The 23,582-nt window shown below is 36.3% G+C and overlaps 3 protein-coding genes across 3 annotated transcripts in view; all 3 read right to left on the bottom strand.

The window, feature by feature from the left end:
• Positions 1–1,804: 1,804 nt before the first annotated feature.
• Positions 1,805–5,805, bottom strand: LOC106318616. The gene is made up of 3 exons (XM_013756669.1): positions 5,686–5,805; positions 5,285–5,358; positions 1,805–5,194 (listed from the first exon to the last, which is right to left on the bottom strand). The coding sequence occupies exon 3, from the start codon at positions 5,138–5,140 to the stop codon at positions 1,931–1,933; it is 3,210 nt and encodes a 1,069-aa protein (XP_013612123.1). The 5' UTR covers positions 5,141–5,194; positions 5,285–5,358; positions 5,686–5,805; the 3' UTR covers positions 1,805–1,930.
• A 9,525-nt stretch (positions 5,806–15,330) lies between these two features.
• On the bottom strand, positions 15,331–18,460 carry LOC106317283 (FRIGIDA-like protein 5). Its single transcript, XM_013755123.1, has 5 exons — positions 17,575–18,460; positions 17,322–17,503; positions 16,397–17,222; positions 15,946–16,124; positions 15,331–15,866 (listed from the first exon to the last, which is right to left on the bottom strand). Exons 1-5 carry the CDS (start codon positions 18,458–18,460, stop codon positions 15,387–15,389), a joined length of 2,553 nt encoding a protein of 850 aa, XP_013610577.1. The 3' UTR covers positions 15,331–15,386.
• A 2,543-nt stretch (positions 18,461–21,003) lies between these two features.
• LOC106314114 overlaps positions 21,004–23,582 on the bottom strand; it is a 6,690-nt gene continuing 4,111 nt past the window's right edge. Inside the window, exons 2-5 of the mRNA XM_013752047.1 lie at positions 22,522–23,242; positions 21,710–22,273; positions 21,477–21,640; positions 21,004–21,387 (exon numbers count right to left, since the gene is read on the bottom strand). Coding sequence (XP_013607501.1) covers positions 21,004–21,387; positions 21,477–21,640; positions 21,710–22,273; positions 22,522–23,242 — 1,833 coding nt within the window. The remainder of the gene's footprint in view (positions 21,388–21,476; positions 21,641–21,709; positions 22,274–22,521; positions 23,243–23,582) is intronic.

Here is a 23,582-nt window from a genome sequence, read left to right as displayed (position 1 = left end):
CCCTTCTCAATCTGTTTTACATGCTTCTAGTATTCACCTTGATCAGAGTATTATAGCCTAGTGTCAATATCCATAGTATCCAACCATATATTAATTATTTTCCAGTTTATGATTGATTGATTATTTGTTTCGGTTACATTTCTTGATCTCTTTCGCAAGGATTAAATATCACTTGATTTATTCGATTGATCAAACACTTTTATCTCTTGATTATATTATATATTCAGTATGTTCTTCATGTTTTTAATTTAGCATCATGCTAGAGTGAATCCATGATTATAATATTCCAAGAGGTCCAGAGTTAAATCTGTGATCTTAAGAGTATGATTAGTAGGCATGTGCATATAAATCGAGATTCAACATCAAATAGAAAAAATCGAATCCAAAATTGAATCGATGTTAACAAGTATCTAAACCGTTGCTATTTTTTTGGAATCCGGAAAATAAACCGAATAAGAATTGAATCGAAAATCAAATGAGTATCTGAATATCCACTAATTAGCAGTATATGTGTTTAAAAGTAACATATTCTAATATATAATTTTCTGCTGAAGAAATCAATATTAAAATAACAATAATATATAATCTCTTATTTTTTAGGTCGATCTTTTTTATTTATGAGTAAATTCATTATTTCTTAAAAAGATTTATAACTTTGTGACGAAGAAGACGGGATGAGGCAGCTCACTTGGTAAGGATCCTGTGGGCCAATTGTCATGCTCACGGGTTCGACGCCAGGCGGAGGCGAACTGCCTATTCTGTCACCAAATGCGGTACTGGGTGTTGGGCCTTGTCTCCAGCCCAGGTAAAGCCCTCCCGGGTGAAGTGGACCGCTGCTTAACCGGGCGCAGGGGAATGATCCACGTAAGTGGAGAACCCCTGGATTATTCAAAAAAAAAAAAAAAACTTTGTGACGGAGAATGAAATACTAGTCTTTCATTTGGAGCGTCCATAGGATAATATGAAAGAGTGTGCAATCCGTTAAATCGATCAACGAATGCTGTTTTTGTATGTGACCATGATGGATCATATCCTCTCCATATGGCAGTAGAAAATAGTCATATATACGTTGTTAGAGAGATTTTATAAGGCTGTCCATTTTCAAAGCACATGCTCAACAAAAAAGGTTAGAACATTCTTAATGTTACAGTTAATAAAGACGAATTTAAAATTCTAAGTCATTTGATAACGTATGAACAAGCAAACTATATATCTGGCTAACGAGCAAGATTTGAATGGGAACACACATCTGTATCGTCACATTCTAAACTAGACAAAATATGTTTTGGTAACGTACTTTTTAATCATAACGATGTTTGCTCTCATTAAATCAATTACTCGATTTGATAAAAAAAAAAAAAAATTCTCTCTTGATTTTATTATATTCAGTTTCTTCTTCATGTTTTAATTTAGCATCGCATTCTAAACTAGACAAGATATGTTTTGGCAACGTACTGTTTAATCATAAGATGATTGCTCTCATTAGATGAATGGTTGGATTATTTGTTTCAGTTTCTTGGTCTCTTTCTCAATGATCATCTCATTTGATTTACTCGATTTTGATCAAACATTTTTTCTCTCTTGATTATATTATATTCAGTCTCTTCTTCATGTTTTAATTTAGCTTCACATTCTAAACTAAACAAGATATGTTTTGGCAACGTATTGTTTAATCATAAGATTATTGCTCTCCTTGGATGAATGGTTGGATTATTTGTTTCAGTTACCTTTCTTGGTCTCTTTTTCAGTGATTCCACCTCATTTGATTTACTTGATTACTTGATTCCATCTCATTTGATTAGATAAAACATTCTTCTCTCTTGTTTTTATTATATTCAGTCTCTTCTTCATGTTTTTAATTTACCATTACATCTAAACTAGACAAGAAATGCAAGATTAACAAAAAGAAAGAGACTTCAGCTTCTTTGAGTTAAAGACCAATTAGTGCTTTAGAGTCAAGCTCCCACCATTGGTAGTCTCCACTTCTCTCACGTCTGAACGCTGGAACCTGATGTGAGAATCTATTCACTTCCGTCTTTGGAATGTCTACACAACCCGCCACTGTCTCCACACACCTTCCGTAGAGAAGCTTGTTACACACTTTAGCAGTCAATAGCACCACTCGTATGCTCTGCTCGTTGGTTTCAACAACTTCCACAATCTCAAGTTCTTCTTCTTCAGTCTCAGAACAATCTGTAGTGTTCCAGTTCTTGTATAAAGCCCATACCTCACCTTTTCCTGGATACACTTCGTATCTGTTTATACCTTTCTTCACAGCTTTAGTCTGATGTGAGAAGCTGCTAGGTACAAGGACATCTGCTGTACCTGTTTTCAACTTAAAAGTGCCACAGCACAGGGGATGTGTCATGAGATTTGGAGGACGGCACAGCTCTAGAGGTGCTACGTGTAGCTTGAACTCAGGACTTGTGTCGATTCTCTTAACCTGAGCATACTTTCTTGGCATCATCCCTTTGTAATCATTGCAGTAAATAGCCCATATCTGACCAATCTGAAATTTGTCCTCGGATCTCTGGTTCTCAAAGTTATAAGTGTTTTCTTGCCTGGTTGTGCATCTGGATGGCCCATGAGTCTCTGAAACTGAGGATTTTTCAGCACGATTCAACAAACCATTACCTCTGGACTGAGACAATGACTCATCATTTCTCCCACGCTTCTTTGAGTTCCCTGTGGCTTTGTGTGTTTTCCTGATTCTCGAGGAATCAGCTGCAGTCACGACCTTTGCAGGTTTCTTCGGTGTAGTCATCGTCTCATCAGAGAAACAAAACACATCTGGCTGTCCGCAGGACACATCATCGTTAGCAATCTTCTTCTCAGCTTTCTCTTGACCTGGACTTGAAGTTGCTTGGTTGTTTGTTTCACTCAGACCACAAGGGTCTTTTCGCAGTTTCAAGCCATCCACTGCTTTGACACTCTTCTTGGACTTCTTCACTGAGTTCATTTGATGAGTCAAGCAGATTCCTTCAGATGCTTTGGAGGATGAACTGTGATTGTCATTGATTTTTTGACGTTTCTTTGCCTGCGCTTCAACCTTGGAAGCCTCATGAATAGAACCACCGGATTTACCATTCGCCATTTTTCTATCCAACTCCACATCAACTTTAGACTTTACAACCTGGAACATCTCTTTTGGTAAAGCAGCAGTGTCTAATTCGAAGCACCCAGGAGGAACACCTTCTCTCTCCCTTCCAGTCAATTTGAATGAAGGGACTTTGTGAGAAAATCTTAGCATCTCGTTTGGTGGAATCTGAAGTTGGAGAAATCCATACTTCACATTTCGTCGAAACAGGGAAACAAATCCTTCCACTTTTCCCAAGTAAGCCACTTCAACGCCATCCACATTATTAAAATCACACAAAACTTCAACTAAGTCATATTCATAAGTTCCTTTATCTGAGCTACCATTCCAACTGCTATCCCAGCCTCTGAAAACTGCCCAAACCTCTCCTGCTCTTGGATAAATAGCGGTGTTACTGTCACCAGGTACATGAAGCATCTGACAAGAGAATATCAAACGGTCGTCTACCTCCTGTGACTCCCTATCTTGGAAAACTCCACAAGCAATGGGAACAGAGTTATCGTTATTATCTTCTAAGGGGTCAAGCCACGTAATACACACCTTGAACTCAGCTTCAGTCACTTTTGTAATACGAGCATAAGACCGAGGCATACCATCAGTGGGATCATACAGAGACCACACCTGGTTGACTGCAAAGGAGCTTGTTGCCAGTTCAAAATTATGAAAGTCTGGATCAGGTGAATCATGCGTAACAGGCTTGTGGTTGTTGTCTTCCGTTGACAAGCTTTCTTGATATCCAGAATCCACACTTTTATTAGGCTTTCCATTAAAAACACATGAAGGCACAGAAGAACCACCAGAATCAAGACGTTTGGATGATCCAACGCCTAACTTTTGTTTTTTGGTAGTTCGCTCAGATTTTAATCCAACTTTTGAGCTTGACCTGTTTCTGTGAGGGCTTAAAACACCATTACTTCTTCCCTTCTCTCCGCCAGAAACCTGCTGCCTTTTCCTTGAAGATGTCCTCCTACTATTATCCTTTGAATCTGTTCTAACCTCAGTCGGCTCCTCAACAATCTCTCTCCTCTTTCTTTTGCCCTTGTTCACTGAGGGTGCTTGACTAGTCCTTGAAACTGATTCATCAGGGACAGATCTTGATGCAACCTTTTCCGGTTCTGTAACCTCAGGTTGCGGCTTCAAACCATCAGCTTTGGGTAGATCAGCTGTCTGGTCCATCTTCTCCTCACCTTCCTCGGATTTACTTGGTTCAGTATCATTCTTCATCGATTCATCCTCTATTTTGGGTTTCCTTACTTCAGCATTTTTCTCACCTCCTCCATTCTTCTCGTTGAATTTCTCTTTGGCAGATTCTTTCTTATCAACCTTACCTGCTACACTTCCTGGTTGAACACCAGTAAACTCCACGTTTTCACTCACAGGTGTGTTACAAGTCCCCTGATTTTGAACTTCTTTCTGACTAGCGCTCGGTTTAGGCGGCACTCCATTAAACCCAACGTCGTAAGCCATGAATGATCTTTGACAACGGGAACAATACATTTTGGAGTTCACATACTGTCCCAAGTACTTATACTTATAGCCACAATGCTCGCAACACGTCCAAAACGTTTCCTTCCTAACAGTACTGTCACCACCACTCTTTGCAGTTCCAAAGTTTGCACTCCACTGTCTGCTAGCAACCTGTGAATTGATTCTGCGCTTGATATCATACTGACTCCGTTTCTCCTTGTCGGCAAGCAACCTGTTAGCTTCCCCAACCAGCTTGAAAGCAGCCTCAGCGCCAGCGAACTGGTTTTTGTCAGGATGGAGAAGCAAGGCGAGCTTCCTGTACTGCTTCTTGATTGCAGCATCGTCGGAAAATTGCTTAACTTGAAGAATACCGTACCAGTTCTCAAGACCGTTGATTTTCTTGTCGGCGGAGCAATGTACATCACACACGGCTAACATTTGTGGTAAGCTCTCAAGACCTGAGAAGAGCCTCTGAGCCTTCACTACAAGCTTCTGAGCCTTGGGGAAGTCACCTCTCAGCATCATATTCTCTGCTAAGGCCTTTGCCCTAGAGGCCTCTTCCTTGTTACAGTCCATTATAAGCTAAATATCTCAGAGACCAGATCAAACTCAAGGGAACTTTATAGCATTCTGCAAACAAACAAAACCATTGCAATGTCAATTCCTGAATCCTGATCTGCCATTACAAAATAGAGACTGTGAAGACAGAACTCAGCTTACCAGATAAGAGACAAGAAGTGAGAGATTTTTAAACAATGTACTCCACCCTTCATAATACAAACAAACCTCTGGACCTGCAAACAGAAACTCAGCAAGTAAGAAGAAGAAGGAGAAAGCATAAGTCATGTCTGGTTTAATTGCAATGCTGAGATCTTAAAATAAAGTTTTGATTTTTTTTTTCTTTTTTCTTCAAAGCAGAGCAGATATCATCAATAGAATCAAAGCAGAGCAGAGGGTTTCGTTCTCTAAGAAGCCCAGATTGAAAGCTAAAACCTTTTTGCATCGACGACGATGACACACAACAACAACTGTGAAACGAGAATTTTCCTAATTTCCAGTGATAGGCCGCAAAGATAAACCCTAATACGAGGGGTAACAAGAAACCCATAAGTTTAACATACCTAAAGGCTTGAAGCTCGAAAGGCGGATTGCTCAGGAGAAGATTAAAAGAACCTAAATTTCGAGTGAAGAGGACAAATCGAGATAACCAGAGAGAGAGAGAGAGGGAACTTGAGACGAAAGAGTTTAAAGGTCGTCTCGTCGCTCTCTGTTTTTTTTTTATGGAAATAAATCATTTTTTACCTTTTTACCTCCTACATTTACTTTACTTTTTTCTTGACACGGTTGTAAGATCTTTTATTGTCCAACTAGTTTTAATGAAATTCTATTTTTGATAGTATTACAGTAGAAACTAGTTGGATAATAAAAGAATCAAACTGGTAAAGTCAAAAGAATTAAACTGGTACACTAGATCCTGATTTTGAAGCAAATTGGGAGTAAGGGGGCAGCCATCAAATAGATGAAGAGATTAAAGACCATGAAGATGCACAAATGGTCGATTCTCGGCAATACATGGAAGACTTTCGAGATGAGATTGCAATGAATTTATGGAATTCTAGTAGATAAAATTTATTATTATTTAGATGTTGGTTTTCCTTTGACTATTTTTTTTTTATTTTAGATGGTTTTCTTTGTTTTGGATAAATTTTATAAATTGTTATATTTTTAAATTAACAGAAAAGTTTTTTTTACAGCTACAACACATTTTATCCAATCATGTTTTATTTTACAAAAGTACAGTCAATAATTTACAGCTACAGTTATCATAACTACAGCAAAAATCTCTGCAGAAAAATATACTTTAGTAAATGTACAACTACAGCCAAAACATTTACAGTACAAATTCTACAGTAAATTTTTTACAGTACAGTTCAACCAATCACCCCCTATAATTGTTTACTAAAATTTCTTTAAACATGTAGCATATAAACTATGAGCGTATAAATATCGTATAATACTGTATAAACGATGTATTTGCACCCATCCAAACCATCACTGTATTATTCTACCGTACACTAAAAACCAGTACAATGTACTACTGTATAGTATATATACACTGTATATACGGCTGTACAAACCATATTTTAGAACACTGATTTGAATAGATGAAAAAATGGCAAGCCCAATCGGAGACTATATAAAATGACGAAGATGAAAAAGTGGCAAGCCCAATCGGAGACTGTATAAAATGACGAATAAACAACCCCCTATCCTTCATTGGATTTTGGAAGAAGCGGAAGAAAATTTTTGTTTTTGTTTTTGTTTCTTTTGGGGTCAAACCAGAAGATTTTTTTTTGTTATGCGACAATAGTAACGATGGTTAAGGGAAGTATATACAAAGGTGTAATCAAAATCGTAGCTTATATTGATCGATAAATAGCCAGCATTGTCTTACGAATTCAGCTGCATTAAATTCCAAAATCTCTTGAAATCCTCCTATACATTAAAAGAGAAGTCACTTTAGTGATTTCTGCTGAGGTGGCATTAATATAGAGCTTCTTAGGAAAAACGTTATAATTCTATTGGCTGATTTTTTGGAATTTTTCTTTTTGATTTTTTTTTCACTCCCTTCCGCGTCATTGAAAACGCCGTCGTTTTCCTGAATTTTTTTTTTTTCCAATCGCGTGTCAATTGAAGGGGGAGATGGTATCAAACCGATGAAGACAATCCGACCAGATGAGTTTGGTTCTCCATATTCTAAAGACTCAATCCTATCCATCGCGAACAGCAACGACAACCAGACGAGGTGAAGTTTGTCCTGACTCTCGAAATTTAAAGTTTTTTTTGTTTTCTGATTGGATTCGACTTTTATGATATGAGGGGAAGATTTTTTGGTACCTCCGATTGGATTCGACTTTTAAGCTATGATACAAAGATTGTTGGATTTCACTGATTGGAATCAACATATGTTACTTGATTGATTACATTTTTGCTTATTTACATTTTGAATCTGCGTATCTAATTGATTGATTAACATTCTGCATCGCTAATTGCAGAACGATTAAGAGGTTCACATAACTAATTTAGTCAGTCGGTATCCGGTCTGTTGGTTTTAAGATTTTCAATTTTGGTCTTTTTAATTATGAGAAAAAAATTGAAAAGCCTATTTAGAAAGTCCAAATATATTGTCGATAGATATTAAGCCCATATGAGTAGATAACTTGCTCAAGATTGTAAACTAATTTGCATATTAATAACTTTCCTTATTATTCGAATCAATTGCTTGCGCCGGTTGTTATCATATTTATTACATTACTTGCGCAAGTTAAAATGATATTATATGCAAATCAATTTATGACAATACACAATTAATATATTTCTTTAAACTATTTCAATCTTTATTAGGGGTCATTAATATTATATAAAATGGCTTAATATATATATGAGAAACCCGAATGCTTAAGGTACAAACATTTAGCTCTTACAAGAACAATGGCAATGGTGCGTGCCAAAAAAAATATTGTTCTTATGTGCGAGAATTAAAACCCCGTAAAGATACGTCGCGTATTGAAGTTAGGATTGTTCGCTTGTGGAGAAACTATAACAAAGAATCAGGAAACACCATTGAAATGGTGGTTGTTGATAAATAAGTAAGTAACTTTATCAATGCATTTTTTTGGAAGCATCGTTTATATAATTATTTTGCATATACAAAACTTTCATAATTTTTTTTGTCTAGGGGACCAGAATTCATGTACTGTATATACGGCTGTACCAACCATATTTTAGAACACTGATTTCAATAGATGAAAAAATGGCAAGCCCAATCGGAGACTATATAAAATGACGAAGATGAAAAAGTGGCAAGCCCAATCGGAGACTGTATAAAATGACGAATAAACAACCCCCTATCCTTCATTGGATTTTGGAAGAAGCGGAAGAAATTTTTTTTTTTTGTGTCAAACCGGAAGAATTTTTTTGTTATGCGACAATAGTAACGATGGTTAAGGGAAGTATATACAAAGGTGTAATCGAAGCTTATATTGATTGATAAATAGCCAGCACTGTCTTACGAATTCGGCTGCATTAAATTCCAAAATCTCTAGAAATTTTTGTGTTTAAATACATAAATATACATACATTTCAGTTTCTATATTGAGTGTATTTATTTTGATTAAATAATGAGATAATTAGGTAGATATACACTCCTGGGGGAAATATTTGCAAATTACCCTGCACGCTTCAAAACTCCAGTTTCCTGTAGATAATTTTGTACCTCATTCCCATAATACCCTTTACTGAAAATATGTTGCCTAACATTCTAGGTTTCTAGGTTACCGTTAAAACGTAGGCTGATAATAGGTTCATTCTCCTCCACATGATTGTGTTGGTGTGCGGGTCCTTCTGCAAAAAAATCTCAATAAAATATGCACAAATATCAAGTTGTCACGGTGTATTTTGGGAAGTAAGAGATATCAAGGATTCGTGGAGTATATATAATGGTTTCAACTAATTGTAATGTTTAACCACTAAAGTATAGTATTATATAAGTGCTAATTAGAACCATTTACACATAACTGATAATTATAGTGTTAGCTTATTCAAACACCTCGCGTCTACACTATATAATATGCTCTATCAATAAATGAATATCGTGTGGTTATAGAATGCATGTTAAGATGAAATCTTTATATTAATCTACAAAGATAATGTTAGATGTTATATATAAACATGATGGCACCGCAAACGTCTTATTTGTATATTAATATAAAATGTAATTCTCATAGTTTCGATAGTAAAATTATTAGAAGATAAAGATAGTGTTAGAAGCTAACGACAAATAAGAGTAACCGTTAACTAATTGTGTATGCGCCAATGTTAGATTATGAACATTAAATGTTATTATCATATATATGGAACATTTACATCGTTTGTTAATTGAAATGTTAGATTGTATTAAATATATTTTTATTAGTGACTAACAATTGTCTTATCTGTTAACTCATATAATAGTAGTTAATAAGTATATGTACGGTGAAACTAAAAAATGAACGAGAAGTGTGAGCATCGGTAATTGTATACAAAAAATAAATAAATTGGTAAATATAATTGTTAGTTGTTAAGTATTCATATTATATGTTAATAATGTAACAGAAATCGAATCCAACAATTGTATTAAATGTTAATTCAAACATCAATGATTAATTGTTAATATATTGTTGGTGAAGCTAGAGAAGAGACATAAGTGTAAGAGTTAGTGATTGTATACAAAATATTTAATGTAATTATATTGATTACATTAGCATTATAAGATTAGGGTAAAATTTAAAGTTTGCTAAATGTAAACTTATAGGATAATAAAATCATTAGAATTGTTTAACTGTACATAGAGAATAATAACAATCTTAGGAACCAAAAGAAAAGTGTTGTTCGCTGATAAGGTGAACTATGTTGTCCACAGTCTTGTCCTCGACCTCATCGTGCTAGCCAACTCCGTCACTGGTGACAATATGTCCACCTACAACATTAAAAACAACAAGCTATAACTTCTACAATATACACTAAGCTCAACGATTTTCTACACTATCACTGCAAATCCTATATGTATATGGAAGATAGTAGTATGGAAGATAGTAGTTGAATAATTAAACATATATTGCCACTAATAGCTACTACAATAGACATTAACGTGTAACTAAATTATTATCACCATAGATATTTATATCTAATACAATATAAGTTAACATGTAACTAAACAGATATTGTGACCACATTGGTCAACTCTAAGAAGTTCCTAATATATTTGAAGTTAAAAGCTAGAAAAAAATTTAACGTCTAAGAATAATAATAACTGTTACTATAGAAGTTAAGAAACTAGTTTAAGAAACTAGTTAGATATCGTTACAAAATTGGAAAAACGAAAAATAACAAATAAATAGATCATTGCAAAATCCTATATATATTTATGAAAGGTAGATACTACTGAAAAGGTTAACGTCTAGATTATATTCATAACATGTATAAAGTATGCTAAATTGTGAAACCTCTCTTTGTATCTAATAATAACTGTGACAAATAGACGTTGCATGTAAGTAGATAGACATCGACAATAAAATAATTAATCTAACAAGTCACAACAAAAGCAGTGAAACCAAATAGAAACCCATCTTGAATTTCAGTACACACCATACCTTCGACTAGTGGAGTTTATGGGCCTGTGAATCTTTCAAAAATCTTGGGATTCAAACTGTAAAGTAGCAAACTTTATTTAGATCCAAAATCCTGGTTTTAGTGAATTTTGTTTATTGAAAAGACCAAAAAAAAAATTTCTAAAATAGGAGATGTAAATGAAATGGATCGTTGACAAAAAAAAAATGAAATGGATCTATTGGGATCATGAATAAGAAAGAGGAAAAGAGTTCATCGAGGAGATAGGAGCTGAGAAAAAAATCTGGTTTCTTATTGATCAAAAGAGAAGGAGGAAGAAGTGTTTCTGATTCAGTTTGTAGGTATGATTTAAAGGGGACATACGAAAAAGCTGGTTTTTGTAACTAGAAGGTGGTGGTGGTTGAGTCGTTGTATTCCACAGAAACTCTACCTCATCCGGATGCAAAAAAAGGAACTATACACTCTGTAAATGACGACTTTTAATTCACAGTAGAAGTCTTTACTAGGATAATAGTATAGTTAATTACACGGTGTGTAATAGAGGTTGATTTCTGGTAGTCTCTGACACAATATCTAAACTACGAGATAGGATAGGTGAGTAGGTGTATAGGGGTTGTTTTGTATATTTAAAATACAACAGTACTTTCAACAGTGTTAGGGAATTTAGCTAATTTTGTTGTTTTATGTGTATATATACGACCTAATTTCTCTTAAATAATAGTTGAGTTGGCGTAAATGATACACCATCTTTTCCGTCTAAAAACCACCATTATTGACTTTCAATGCTCTTCACAATCTAAAGTTCGGTTAGTAATCAACATTATCGACATTCTTTTTTGTTGAACATGATTCTTTTGTTGCCTAAGAAATTGTTTACTCTCCATAAACTCTATAAAGGTTCTGATTTGCATGCAATCGAAAAATCTTGACAAGTAACTAAAATGGCTCCGCTTCTAAGACTTGTATATGGTAGAGCATATAAAACACAAAGATACTTAGGTATACGAAGGAGTGCTGAACGCTTTAAAACACATTACATTGACGACAACAACAACAAAACTGAACTGAACACTAAAGTACCTCAGTCAAACAGTAAAGAACATGGTTTCTATATAACGATGATGGCAATGTCAGACACTGAAAAACCATGATTACTGAATTCTCTTGATGGTGGCGTAAAGAGCTTAGGATGGTCTCAAACTTGCTTTGGCAACGATTCTTTATAATGGACTATGATGGCATTTGAATCTAGAGATTCCATGAACAAAACTATGGCATAAAGAGATTTCAGAACTAAATTTTGAAGACATTAGCTCATCTCAACAACAAATTAGTTTGTTGTAAACCACTTATGGGTGCATATGAAATGCAGTTTCTCTTAGAAAGGTAAATTTAGTCAGTCTTTAAAAAAATTGAACAAAAAAATAATTGATCAGATTTTTTTGTTATTTCTAGTATTGATTTTTTCAATAGAAAATTATTGCTATTACTCTTAGAGTGAGTACATCTCTGCAAAGCTCAAGTCCAAGCAAGATGCGCAAATAAGCAATGTAGATGTTGTGCGTTAGTGATTAGGAAACTCCTTAACTATTAAACTTTGAAGCAATTGTGTTAAAATTAAAGAAGATTTATATACCAGTTGATGCATAATGGTATCAATGAAACTATGAAACCAAGATACACAATGAATCAGATATTAACGAAACTATGAAAATGATGAAACACAATGAAAGGACGATACAAACCTCCTTTGTCAACGATCCTTTTTTTTTTTGTCAACGGTTTCATTTCATAAACTCAAAACAGAGTACTTCAAGAACACCAAAGTTTGGGGACAGCACCCATTGCATAAACAACAACAACTAAAACGAAGATTGTGCAAAGATTAAAAGAACATGATAGCGGAGTGACGAGAGGGACAAGGTTCCTGACGAAGTAACATGTAATCTCAATCAAATCCAACCCTGTGCGCAGGGCAAAGAAGGGGACGATGAAGTCCGAAAGAATCTGAAAACTTGAGGGTCCATATGATAATGTTGAGTGAGGAGCTTCCTGCGGCATTCCATCCTTGGCTCGTAATGCAGAATTCACAATCCATGTTCCATTAGCCGAACAATTCAGGAAGTTCTCAACCAACTCAGAAGCGCCCAAACACCTCTTCCAAAAGATTGATTGTTATGAGGTGAACCACCATCGCCAAATAGACAAGCCTGAAACAACAGAATCCATAGCCACAAGGATAGAAGTCCAGATAACAGCCTCATAGTGAGGTAATAACCTGGTTATATAAAGAGTAGCATCCTCATACTGAGGTAAATGGAGCTTAAACCAGAAGCTCAAAGGGTTTGTAACATCCTCACTACAAGGTAAAGAGCCATTCAAAAGCAGCAAAATCTCTTGTGACAGTAGGAAGCAAGGGGAGATGGGTCTAACAACATGTAACCAAGGTTTCAAATGAAGGATAGGCGTTGACTTAGAACTGCACATAGCAGTAAAGAACTGCACTCCAAGAGGTTGCGTTGAGGTAATAACAACGGCATACAAAATACACACCACCGCCAATATTTCAACTTTCGAAGTTCAGTCCTCGAGGACTTGAAATGATGAGCCATGAAGGGAGGTAAGCTTGCAATCAGTTGTCAGTAACCCCAAAAACCTTGAAACTAATATCTCAACAACCTCTTGTTAATAATATGGCAAATCCCGTAAGGGTGACTTTAACGAATCATGTTCCACACAAGAAACCAAGTTTCTTGGTTTTGACACCGGAATTAGTTGGAGGAAGGAGGAGACCTAGCTAGTGGTGAGAGAGCTGGAGAGAGCGACTTCAGCCAGTAAAGGATTCATCAACAGAGGCTGAACAGATAGCATACCTGCATATGAGCAGAGAAGCTTGAGCGAGAAACTGGTAGAAGCACAGAGAAACCATGGCATCGGAGCTTTCGGATCTCTCCGATGGTGAGGAATGGTGAAGGACGACGAGATATGGTGGAGAAACGCACAAACTAGGAGAAGCGGTGGAGGGTCGGGAGGGACTGGAGGGACAGGAGGATTCACCGGAAGCATCACGTCAAGATCCGGATCTGGTGGTTCAGTCGGCAGGAGAGGGAACAAGATGAAACAGCTTCAGGAGACTCCACTGACAGAGAAGGGGAAAAGCTTCGGGGAGGAACGCGAGGTGTCGACATCAACGGAGGAGAGGCTCGTGGTTAAGAGACGGATGAGCAAGCATAATCCTCAGAGATGAGGTAGGAACTGTAATCGACAGTATAAACCTAGCGACGAGGAAACGGAGAAAATTTTCGGTCAAAGTCACCCGTGAAGAACTTTAGATCCAAGATCTAGCACAGATGAAACACCTCACACGAACACTGACACCATGAATCAGTAGCCCTCAACATCAGGATTCCAAAAGCAGAAGAAAATTTTGGTCGGGAAGTTTGAAACGGTGGCCGCCGGCATAGAGTCGCGGTGGGGAGACGACTGAGCTGCGGAGGAAACTAAAGCCTCACAGGAGTCTTTCTCTCTCTATTTATTTCCTCTTCTTTTTAAGTTTCGTTTTTCTCAACGATCCTTTATACTTCCTCTGTTTCATTATAAGTGTCGTTTTAGGTTTTGGTACACGGATTAAGAAAACAATTAATTTTGTACATTTTCTATAAAAAAAATATTATTACCTATACACCTAACCATATTTCAACCAATAGAAAAAATAAATTTTGTACAAAATTAATAAATTTTGCATTGAAAATCGAAAACGACACTTATTTTGTAACGAAAAAAATTCTCTAAAACGACACTTAATATGAAACGGAGGGAGTAATTGATTATATATGCAAACATTTGTATCCAGAGATTCGATGAACAAATTCATGGCATGAAGAGATTTCAGAACTAAATTTGAAAGATAACAGCCCATCTCGACAACAAATTACTTTGTTGTAAGCCACTTATTGGTGTATAGGAAACACAATTATTCTTTAATAAAAAAACTAGTCAGACTTTACAAAACATTGACCAAAAAAAAACATAATATAGCACATTTTTGTTATTTCTAATATTGATTTTTTCAACAGAAATTAGTATGTGTTACTATTAAAAATAAGTAACGCTAATATTCCATAAAATTATTATTATTGGTGAGTTTTTTAATTGATTTAATATTAAAATCATAATAATTTAAATAATTTAATTATGAAACTAAAATTTAGTGGTAAAAAATGTATCAATCATAATAAAAAAAATGACAAAAAATTCTCTCATTTGAAAAACTTTTTGTGAAAAATCATTTCTCTTTTTCTTTCTTATTTTACCATTTTTTGTGAGACTATTGAGTGATTAGTAATGCTAATGTTCTAAGATCAGGGATTAAACTCTGGACGTCTTGGAAACTCTAGTCATGGATTGAGTCTAGCGTGACTGCGTGAGCTTACTGACTTGAACGTCAGAGTGTTACTTTATGACCATTTGGTATCTACGCAGCATCAGTGTTACATTACCATGTCAACTAGAAAGATCTGTTGCAATGATTACAACATAAAATGTCTGATTAGAAAGAAAAAAAAACTGATGCAGTGATTAGTACATAAAATGTCTGATAAGAAAAATCTGCTGCAAACAACAAAAAGAAATCACCCACAAAGCTATAATACACTTAGAAATGATTCCTGTGATAAGGATCATACTGTTGATAATATTGTTGATACTGAGGAGGTCCCTCCGGTTGTGTCCACTGGTTATGATTGTAGTCAGAGTTGAAACCTCTGCTGTAATGATCCACCGGCCAAGTCAGTCTTTGATTCAGGGAAGAGCCATGTTCAGGAAAATGATCGCTTGTGTAAGAAGCAACATGTACTGAGCTCTGACTTCGCTTTTGTCCTCTCGAACCCGGTTTGCTAGCAGAGGAGGAAACAGCCGTCGTTGAATGTTCCAAACGTGTGTTGTTGCTGCTGACAGAACCAACCTCTCCTAAACTTGGTGGTTCTGCCGTATCAGACACGTTTCTTCTAAGCTTCAAAAGCGACTTGATCCTCTCCTCGAGGTCTTCGAGCTGAAACTCTGATTCGAGTTTGTGACACGTTATGCATTTGACGCCGGCTCTTAAGGACCTGATCTGCCTGTCTATTGCAGCAACCTGTAAAGTCTCCACTGTTATTACAACATAACTTTCTTTTGAGTTGAGAAAAAACAAAGAAAGGACATGAATCTTTTACCTGTGATGCAGGTTCATTCTCTGCGTCTCTAAACGCCTTCTCTGCAGCCTCCTTTGTAATCCTCAATGAATCGTTTATAATAGCAGAAACAGGATGGAACTTATGTAACATACCAAATGAGTATATGTAGTTAACTGCCTTGAGACGATGCCCAGTCGTTATGAGGTCTTGAATGAAACCTGTTCACAAAGTTCATGCATGTTTAATACTACCTCATGTTCTTTAAAGATAATGCATCATTTTTTTACAATTATCAGTTTTCAATAATGTTTTAACCAATAGTAATTCAACCAATTCAATTAATTTTTTTGAAGTCTACAATTTCTTCTAGAAAACATAAAACATATATCTTTGCGAAACAATTTTTCTTTTTAAAACATCTATCTTAATAGAACGGAAGGAGTACTATATATTTTTCACAATTGTGGGAGAGTAAAGAGAAGAGAATCACCTGTAATGGCGTTGTCTAAACCAAGAAACTGGCAAAGATCAGGACATGCAGTGTGCCAATAAGAGGTGTCCAGTAGAGTTAGAAGGTCACTGGTCTTGAACTCTGACACTATCCCATAGATACCTAGAAACTTTAGGAAACAAACTACTTCTAACTCATCACTCTTATTCTTTGTAATCTTTTCTCTCCAGTAAACAGCAAGTTTCTTTGCATCCCCTTTTACTGGATGTCCTATTTGAACAGGGAGCTTCTTCAGCTGGTCCAACAATAAGTTGCAGCTATCTGAAGTAATCAGCAGCTTGAATTGGTAGCTCCCTTCAAGGTTTGTAGGACATAGAGACATGGATGTGTCTATAACTAGCTTTTCTGGATTTGATGTGCATCTGAAAGCATTGGAGAGTTCACGCTCTAGAGGTTTCTTTTCTAGTAACTCCCTTAACATGTCTGCGCTGATGGAGCCACAGAGATTGTTTGGCTTAGCTTCAGTGCTTAAAGGATGAGTTGGACTGGCATCTCCTGATTCACCAATCTTATCCCCTGAAGGAGTTATAGGCTCAGTTAATCTTTGTCGTTTGGCTTCATGCTGCTTCTGTTCATAAGGAGTGACAGATTCAGCTTTAAGTTTCTCTACAGCATTGGTTGTGTTCTGTCTCCCCTCAAGACTTTTATGAACTGGTTCCATTGCTCTCTTGGCTGCTGATTCGCCGTTCTTTAATAGACTCAGCTTATTAAGAATCTTAGGAGGGAACATATGCTCAGCTTTCCTCTCTTGGATGCACTCAAGTGCCATGGTTGCATCAGCTTTAATCTTCTCCCTCCTCGCTTTCTACAACAAGTCAACAAAGCTTGATCAACTTACACATCATAAGCCATAGAGAAATAAAGAGAGAGAGAGAGAGAGAGAGAGAGAGTTTAGCTTCTTTACCTGCGCCTCCATTAAGTTTACAGTTCCAAAAGGAACTCTAGCAGCTCTATCTGATGAAATCAAGTACTCATGCAAAAGGGCTCCTGGTCTCCCTCTTGGACAAAGCTTGTATAACCTGAACTCACATATGAATCTCAGTACTGCTAAGTACTCTTCCTTGTTCTTTAGAGTTTCAACCACACCTATTCACAAAAACGTTTCAGCTTTTTGGGAAACAACTAAAAAAAGTAGTCAAAAGTCAAGTAAGCATTACCATAAACACTATGTTCTAACTCCAGAAGCCGAAACAGTCTCGGCGCTTGATCATACAGAAGGAAACGCTCCAAAAGGTTTAACAGCACTTCACGAGTAGTCACAGAGGCCAAACCATAAGCAGCCAGAAACAACAAGCAACATAGCACCAAAGATTCATTGTTTGTGTTAGATTTTGCTATGCTTATCCAGTTAATACCAAGCTGAGTCGCTTCCTGGTCCACCTCCCATGTGATAGGTAGATTCATCTCTATCAGTTTCTCCAACAAAACGATGCAACTTTTAACAACAACACTATCATTAAAATCTTTAAGAGACGCTTGTATAGCATCCAAAACAATCTTTGCCGGGTCCAAACATGGAATCAATCTCGCCAAGGCTTGGTTTCTCTTGACCAAATCGTTTGTAGACATTGCAACACTTGAGCAGCCAGTGTCTTTACCCAACAGTGAAACAAGTGGCTCAAACTCATGTCTCAGATCTCTCTGTTGCTCTAGTTCCTTCTCCATGGACTCGATTCTCTTTGTAAACCCTTCAAACTCTGCCTTCCTTCTCTCCAAAGCTTCCTTGCATTCCGAGTGAAACCTCACCTCCATCTTCTCAAACTCATCCACTTTGGCTTCGAACGAGTCGTGAACCGAAGAAAGCTCCTTCTCCTTGCTCTCGAGTTCCATGACTCGGCCATTGAGTGATTCCTCACGTGCTTGTAGCTCTTTGGCTCGCTCTTCGAGAAGGCCTTTCGTGGAATCGAAGTGCCCTTCGATCTCCTTCCATTGAACGGAAAGGAGAAGAAGAGAATGAGCGCTTTCCTGGAGAGAATCTAAGGTTCGGTGAAAGTTGTGTTTGCTTAGATCAACAAGCCCTAGACTACTCCTTGCCTTCTCCATCAAGTCACCCATAAAAAAAAACAAATCAAAAGAAACGAAACCTAAAAATTCACGACACGAACGAACTTGATGATATGAATCTTCACGTCTGCTTTTGAGTTTTTAACTGCTGTTCTGTCTTGTGGCTTTGTGTGTAGATAATGATGAAAAGAAGCTAGATAATATATTTGTTTGGATTTCCAAATTGTGTTATTGGTTTATATATTTTGATTGATTTAGAAATCCATATAGTATTTATAAATCCAAGTAAAATATGCAAATCCGGTGGTTTTTTCTCGGATTTGAATCTTTGTATTTTTAACTAAAAATCCAAACAAATCCATTCAAATCCATTATAAAATCAAATATATTAGTAAATCCGTACGATTGAATAACACTTGATTTGATACAGTATTTATGAATCATTAAACCAATAATACATGATTTTAATACAGATTTAAAAATCATAGAACCAATAACACTAAATTTAATTCAGATTTTCAAATCCATTAAAATACAACAAACAATAACCCCTACTTAGTATTATATTTCCAAAATCAGTGATTTTTAGTAATTCATTTATTTTGTTGACTTAATTTACCGTAAGAGTTACTAGAGTATCCCGGTTAACTTTAGATTAATTATCGGTTAAACTTCCTTTTACTAAACCGTGTGTACAGATCGTAAACTGTGAAGTAATGAGAGTATTTCAGTTGTATAATAATTCGTGTTAGCCACTGGTTTGATTTGAATTAATCCAAGTATCCGCACACTGAGATTTATGTTTCAACAAGTTAACAGATCATAATAATATGAAGGAGACGACATCAATGTAATACACAACTTTTCGAAAGAGCTTTTGTTGCATCTAAACTATTAAAATAACGTGTTCGAATGATTGTCTTCTCTAAATTCATGGGTTGTTGGTAGATGCAAATTATTTGTCAAATTTGTAATTTTTATGAAGAAAGGATTGTTTTTTTTAAACACAATGAAGAAAGGATTCATCATTTTTGTATCGTAATGTTTGGCTTTATCAGTTTAGGCTCTTGGGTAGTTCTGCATCACCACGTCACATCGATCTCTTTTTCTTTTCTTTTTTTTGATATTTGGGGCTTGGATGTGAAGCGACACTTAGCTTTGATAGTAGCTCTTTATATAGAACATCTCCAATGTACACCTCTATAATTTCCTCTAAAATAGAGATCTCTATTATAAAGCTGAAAATGCTCCAATGTATGTCTCTATAATAGAGTTCCTCTATTTTAGAGGAAAATACAGAGGAAAGTTACTTTTTGCCTCTATATTTAGAGGTAGAAATATCATATCTCTATATTTTCCCCTATAAATAGAGAAACTCTATTATAGAGACATACATTGGAGCATTTTCACTTATATAATAGAGTTTTTCTATTTTAGGGAAAAATATAAAGATAGAAATACGAGTGTGTTGGAGATGGTCTTGTATGTATTAACCATTAGTTTTCTAATGAATGGTGCTCCTGCTTCTGTTTATGAATGCTGATATTGCTTTGAATTCTTTCTACGATGGTAACGAGTTAAGATTGTTTGTTTATTGGTTTTTTTTCTTGAATTTTTCTGGATATTTTTTTCCTGAATATTATTGATCGAAAAGAAAACTTTTTCTTGGTATTTTTTTTTTACGATTAGAATACTAACAATATTCTTTACTTCCTAAGATTGTTCCTAATATTTTTAACATGGTTAGTGTATAACTATCGGATTCCTAAAATTTAGCTATACCTTAAACGTAAAAAATTACAATCTTTTACTTATCACAAGAAAATCTAATATATAAATAAAAAGAAATTAGAATATTCCAATACTAATAGAAACAATATTTAGAAACATGCTATAATATACAATAATTAATAATGGAATCGATAATAGGAAATGGAAATAACTTGGATACCTTTTCTAAACCTTATACATACAGTTTGTATATTATATGTGTTTTCTAAACCTTATACATACACTTTGTAAATTCTATAAATACCTTTTCTAAACATTATACATATACTTTGTATATTTCTCAAAAAGTAAATGAAAATAAAATGAAATGAATAAACTGAATAAAACCCACAAATATACTTAAAACTCTAATATTTTAGACTTTAATGTTTACTTTACCAAATAAAATGAATAAAAGCACAATAAAAAAACACAATGCCATAATTTAAAAATAGAAACTAAACGCATTGAACAAGACACACTACTGTCAAAACTGAATAACGTATAAGTTTGTTATAAGAACATCTAAACTATTAAGTTTATAGCATTGCCAAAAGTTAAAAATATATCATTATGAAGAACAAATATCCGCGCGTCCGCGCGGATCAAAGGCTAGTTAATAATAAAAATTCAAGATCTTAACTGCCTCCCAAATTCCATAACAAAATACAAGGGTATTGTAGTGGATTCATCAAATTCCATTAAGAGAGAAACCATGGAGCTACTACTAACCAATAGCTGAGACCTATCAAGCCCAAAAAACAAAAGATCGTTCTAGCTAGCTTTATAGCTTAAACTTGATAAAGAGAGCACTAGAATCTGCCAAAGCCTGGTGGTCGATTGAAGCAAGGTCTAATCACCGGTCTAGAACCCTCAGGATCCTCCACCACCCTTGGACGTTTAGAACCAGCTTGATGTGAAGATTGACCTTGGAACTCAGTTGAACCACCAGCTTCATACGTTTCCACGTTAACAGGTTGATCTGGTGCCGCATCAAAGCTTGCTGGAAGGCTAGGGTTTGAGCCATAAGTGGCAATGCATGAGCTTTGAAAGACTGTGTGTGAAGGTGATTGAACTGGAAGGGTTTGAATTTCTCTAGGAACCATGAATTTGAAGATAAGATCCACAGGAATGTCAATTTCAAGCTTGAAGTCTTCAATGAGTTCCATTATGTCCCTCATTGTAGCAGCATCAGCCTACAAGCCAACAACATAGGTCACAAAATTTAACAGTTGATGACAATATACATTTTGACAAGAAGAGATGGATCAAAGCAAACTATAACCTGTGATTCATGTGTTGTTCTCTTTTCCTTGGCTGAGAGTCTGAGATTGATGATCTGTTCCTTCAACAACTCCAGTGGAGAAAAGTTGTTCTCCACCTTGAAGTAAAGCATAAACCTGATTGCAGGAATATGCATGGCTTTGTTTAGTAGCTCTGTGACAAAATCTGTGGAGATATAAAGAGTACATCATAATCGTTAGTGGTAAGTTAACAATTTGTAGAAGTACAACTTACTTGGGATGGCATGAGTGAGACCAAGAGATTCAAAGAGTTTTGGAGCATGTTTGAAGTGAGCAACACGCGAGGCAAGCTGTAAATTTTGATCTGGTGTAGTTAGTTTCACCAGTCCAAACGCCACGATGAACTGCAGAAAAGCCCAAGCCTCGAGCTGCGACTTTTCAACGCTACTTCCCATCATCCTAGCCCATTGAAGTGCTACTCTTGTTGCATCATGCTGTAGACCAGGATCAGTAGAGGGTGCAACACGTGCCAGCTCCTCCAAAAGGGGAACCAAAGTCTTAACTATAGGCTCTGCTAAACTCAACTCCCCTCTCTCACTAGCACCCGTGAGTGCCTTCTCGACAGAAGTTAGAACAAACCTGCCTGGATCTTTAAACATTGGAAGTTCAGTAGAGACTTCATTCAGCGAAAAAGAAGTTGAGTCCTCAATGTCCCTAAGAACATCATCATTAAGCAAATGAGATGAAGCTATGATCTGTTGGACATCCGGGGAGCAAGGATCACTACTATGGATGATTGGTGCTTCAGGCCTAGCATCCAATGATAGCACATTGTTGACTGCAAAGAGAAAAAAAAACATCAATAAGCATCATAAGACTAAAATAGAACTCAACTGTTATTTTTCAAAAGGTCTAAAGTTTTGGTATTGTTTTGCTTGTACCAGAATCAGATTATATGGGATCAGGTATAAAGAATACAACAAACACAAAATCGAGAAAGTATCTTTATGTTACTACTAGAGACACAATTGATTTTCAGAGATGTTACTTGAACAGACATAGAGAGACAATCTAGGAAAAACATACCAGGTTTCTCTGGTGACCTCTCTCCACTTGCTGTAGGAGGCACACACAATTCTTGCCGAGCAGAATCCCCATTTGGACTACCATCTTGTGTTTCCTCCGTATGCCTTGTACCATTTGTGGGACCACCTTCACCAATCCCTCCATCATTAGGCTTTGCTGCCGAAGGCGCAGTAGATGTTGTAATGGCGCCATCCGCATTGTCATGTCGAAGCATCCTCTTAAGTTCGGCTAACTCGGCCCCAACCAATTCCTTGAGAGAGGAAGTCCCTTGGTCAAAATGGTCTTTAACACTTAGGGTATATCCTGCAAACATCGACACAGCACGTTCCTCAAAAGCATCCGTCGCAAGTCGTAGGAGGCTTTCAACATCCATTGTAGAACCACCACCACCATCACCACCACTAGGCGCATGGGTTGGTTGACTTCCACGCGGTCCGTCCAAACAATCTTCAACATCCATTGTAGAGCCACCACCATCACCACTAGGCGCAATGGTTGGTTGACTCCCGGCTGGCGGGAAGGTCGGTCCGTCCAAACAGTCTTCCAAGGGATACTTAGGTTTCTTAGCTTCGTTTGCCTTAACACCCCCAAGCCAACTGTTAATCTCGAAGGGGAAGTCCTCCTTGATAAGTGAGACCATGTGAGAGACAGATAAATCGTCAACTTCATCGTCAAACCGTTCTATGTCATGGTCTGGACATAGTATAGACCGAACTGATGCCTGCACATTTTAAAGTGGGTCAGCAGTTAAAAAAAAAATGTAACACAGCAACATAACATGAGGGTAGTGTTGGTCAAAAATCAACGCATGCAAGTTGGTGATGGTGAAGAACACGTTTTTTTCTCTTTGGTTTTTTGGTTGGTAAGTTTGGTTGTTACACCAACTCACCACCAACTCACAAATCCCCTCCTATAAATACATGCATGAAGGAGAAGGGGAAATTCATCCCAAAACAAGAAAACAGAGAGAAAGAACGAGAGAGGAGAGGAAAAGAAAAAAGAAGAAGAAAAAAAAAAAAAAAATTTTTTTTTCTCACAAAAAATCTTCTTTAAGAAATTAC

This window comes from Brassica oleracea, chromosome C9, assembly GCF_000695525.1.
Source record: "Brassica oleracea var. oleracea cultivar TO1000 chromosome C9, BOL, whole genome shotgun sequence".
Lineage (NCBI taxonomy): Eukaryota > Viridiplantae > Streptophyta > Magnoliopsida > Brassicales > Brassicaceae > Brassica > Brassica oleracea.
The sequence above is the reverse complement of the archived record's forward strand: the minus strand, read 5'-3'. Positions and strand labels throughout refer to the sequence as shown.